This window comes from Gopherus evgoodei, unplaced genomic scaffold, assembly GCF_007399415.2.
Source record: "Gopherus evgoodei ecotype Sinaloan lineage unplaced genomic scaffold, rGopEvg1_v1.p scaffold_64_arrow_ctg1, whole genome shotgun sequence".
Lineage (NCBI taxonomy): Eukaryota > Metazoa > Chordata > Testudines > Testudinidae > Gopherus > Gopherus evgoodei.
The window spans coordinates 231,405-235,050 of NW_022060085.1; the positions used below are offsets into that span (position 1 = coordinate 231,405).

Genomic DNA, 3,646 nt, shown 5'->3' on the forward strand with positions numbered 1-3,646 from the left:
ACGGTTCTGGTTTCAGGTCAGGATTTATTATTATTTTTCAGTCTTTACCATCGTGCCAGGGATGTGAAGGACACAAAGCAGGACATGATGCGCTTACAGGATAAAATAGGCCTTTGGAGGTATCTGGTGCATTTGGCCACGCTGAAGCTGTGCCCCAGCTGTATGGGCCTGGGGTGGGATGGGTCATAGGAGCTGGCTATACAGGGATCAGTCACTCAGTGCTTAATAATAATACCTAGCACTTGTCATCAGTACATCTCAAAGTGTTTTAAAAGACAGTCAGTGTTAGCACTCCCATTTTACATATGGGGAAACTGAGGCACAGGGTGATGAAGATACTTGGCCAAGGTCACCCAACAGACCAGGGGCAGAGCCAGGATTAGAACCCAAGTCTTGTTTGATGCTCTGTCTGCTCGATCACACTGCCTCTTTACATGCAGGCACCTCTGGGTGGGATGTTTTTGGCAGCTGTTTAACCACACTTAGAAATTTTGCACATGATTATGAGGCAAGAAGTGAAGCAACTGTCAGGCCAGCATTCTAGCAAGTATCTCAGGAATAACTTTACTGAAGTCAGAGGAGTTGGATGTAATGAGGCGCATAGCAGCTGTTCTCTACCTAGGGCTACCAGTAGCCATCCGGCGGCTAACCTCTGGGATATCCTTACATTGTTTTCCCCATTTGCCTTTGACAGAGAATCCCATTGGACGATGAGCCTGGCTCTGCCATAGCCTCACACCTCATGACACCTTATAAACCTGTGAAAAGTGGGTGCAAATGCTACCAGATTCACAGAGATGCTTTTTACACAGATGTGAATGATGGCATGGGTGCAGGGCCAGTGTGAACAAGCCCCCTCAGTCTTTATTTGGGATCCTCTTTCTCTGGAACCTCTGGACTATCCTCCTGCAGATCTGCTTGGTCTTCACGCCGTACACGATGGGGTTCATCATGGGTGGGACCAGCACATAGACATAGGCCATGAGGACGGGGACGAGGGGAGAGGCACTTTCCTCGAAACGATGGATCATGGAGATGCCAATCATGGGGATGTAAAAGATCAGGACAGCACAGATGCGGGAAACGAAGGTGTTCAGAGCCTTGAGGCACTCCTCCTTGGATGCAATGCTCAACACAGTCGTAATGATCATGACATAGGATAGTACAATGAGCAGCGCATCTAAGCCCATCGTGATGATGACCACAAACAAGCCGTAGATGCTGTTGATCATCCTGTTGGAGCAGGCCAGCTTCATGACATCCTGGTGCAGACAGAAGGAGGGGGAGAGGACATTGGGAAGACAATACCGCAGCCGCCGGAGGAGAATAGGGGTTGGCATTACCATGACCACGCTCCTCGCCATGAGAACCAGCCCTATCCTGGCAACAGTGGCGTTGGTTAAGATTGAGGCATACCTCAGGGGCTTGTGAATGGCCACAAAGCAGTCAAAGGCCATGGCCAGCAACACAGCTGACTCCATGACAGAGAAAGTGTGGATGAAGTACAGCTGGGCGAAGCAAGCATCGGCATTAACCTTCCTGGAATTAAGCAGGAAGATGCTCAGCATTGTGGGCAGCGTGGAAGCTGACAGGCCCAGGTTGGTGAGTGCCAGCATGCTCAGGAAATAGTACATGGGCTGGTGGAGGCTCAGCTCCGCCCGTATAATGAACAGGATGATGCAGTTCCCTAGGACTGCCACAATATACAAGGAGCACAAAGGGATGGCGAGCCAGCCGTGTGCTTGTTCCAGCCCTGGGATGCCCATCAGGAGGAATACTGCAGAGCTGGCTGAGGTGTGATTGAAAGCTGCCATGCTGCCGTGCCCGGGTCAGCGACACTGTTCCCTAGAACGAGAAGCAATTTTGTTATTAAAGCCATGATTGGGTGCCACAGAATCTATTCCCAACATAGTACAAATCCTTGAGCCAAACTCTTCCCAGGTGTACCTCCACTGATTCCCAAGCAATTGCTGCAGCAGTGAATTTGGGATTCGCTGTTACTGGAGAGAGAGGAAAAAAAAAACACCTGTTCCCTTTTAGAAAGGCATCTTGTTTAGCTTTGACTAGCTGCAAGGACCTTGTTGTATGAAGTTGTGCATTCTGTGCATCACTTATGATTTCTCCTGAGGCAGCAAAACCCCACCCTGTCATTGGTTAACTGACTCCATCACTGCTTCATGGGAACAAGAGATCAGAGCTGTGTACTTCTAATGTACTGCAGCTTCAATCAAGTTAATACATCTCTATTGTCTCATTCCAGAGCTCACATACTTTTCACCAGGGGCTGACTCCGGAGGTCCCTGCTCAGGAGAAACTTCCACTGCAATCCATGGGAGTAAGGACTCAGTGACCACCGAGAGAGGGTTTTGGAGCTGGCCCAGTGACACAGATGAGCCTGATCCTTACCCCTGAAAGACTGTTCAGCATTGGTGAATGGGTACTGAGAAGGTACTGAAGATACACTGTGGGTTCAAAGGTAGATGCCAGAAGCTAGGCACCCAAATCTGCATTTAGACACCCAGTTAAATCAGCCCTATTGCTAGTAGCGCAGCACACTCACAGCTCCCAGTGGCTTCCTGGAGTGGACCTGGGGGTATTCTTTGTACTGTTGGCCTGTGGGGAGCAGTTGCTTTTTTCCCTCCCTGCCCCACTACCTCCAGCACACACATATCCACCCCCTTCCCCTCACTCTTTCACAGTCCACGACACCATTCACTCTTTTCAAAGGAAATGAATTTGCATGGAGAACCTGAAACAGCAAGTTCGGCCTTTATTGCAAACTCTTGGTTTTAGTGAGAGCTGCAGATGGGGTCATCCTGGGTGGGCTCAGTTCTCCTCTCACATGCTACGAGCGATCCACTGAAGTCAAAGTAGCTGCACCAATGGACAGGTCCCGCAGCAGTGTTCCAAGACCCTCCTGGGGGCTTTTGGGGACTACACTCCCAGCAGTAGCAGCTTACGCCTTTTTTCACACACTGTAACATCCTGGCTGGCACCAACGTAAGGGAATGGAGTGTCAGAACCTTTGGACTGAAACTACCAGCCCCCTGTAGCCCAGTGGGCCAGCTTGCCTCTGTTACATTCGCTTTGCATTATACAGTACAAGCTTTGTTAGCCTGCACTTTAATATCCAGAAAACTCAGTTAACCGGCATCTGGGGCTGGAGCACTTGCAGGGTCCCAGCACTCAATAACTCCTCCTCCGCCCTCCTACAGTTTCTGAAACACCAGAAATAAGCTCAGGATGAAGGGAGAGGACCTGGGGCAGGGATGTTCGAGGGAAGAGGCAGGGCGGCTGCAGAATACCACGATTGTGGGCCAGGAGCACAGCACTGCAGCTGGCAGCAGGACCAGGTGTGCAGTTCCGTGGCTGTAGGGGGTTTTATCCAGAGCAATATCAGCCAACCATAGAACATGAACTGACACCAGGTTTCGGTCAGAACATCTGACCGCAAGGATGCCATGATAATGGATTGATGTACATGATAATGGGGTGAAATCATAAATACACTAACCTACAGAAGAAGGACATCTTAACATTACAAAATCTAATTTTACGATACTAATTCCCCCCTACTGTTAATCACACCTTCTTGTCAACTATTTGAAATGGGCCACCCACATTACCACTACAAAAGTCATTTTTT

The 3,646-nt window shown here is 49.5% G+C and overlaps 1 protein-coding gene across 1 annotated transcript; it reads right to left on the reverse strand.

Moving 5' to 3' along the window:
* Positions 1-857: 857 nt before the first annotated feature.
* On the reverse strand, positions 858-1,814 carry LOC115643607 (olfactory receptor 51G2-like). Its single transcript, XM_030547616.1, has one exon. It carries the CDS (start codon positions 1,812-1,814, stop codon positions 858-860), a length of 957 nt encoding a protein of 318 aa, XP_030403476.1.
* Between the last annotated feature and the right edge of the window lie 1,832 nt (positions 1,815-3,646).

Bases quoted from the DNA above. Each gene is read 5' to 3' on its own strand.
- LOC115643607 (XM_030547616.1), bottom strand. From the start codon at position 1,814: ATGGCAGCTTTCAATCACACCTCAGCCAGCTCTGCAGTATTCCTCCTG.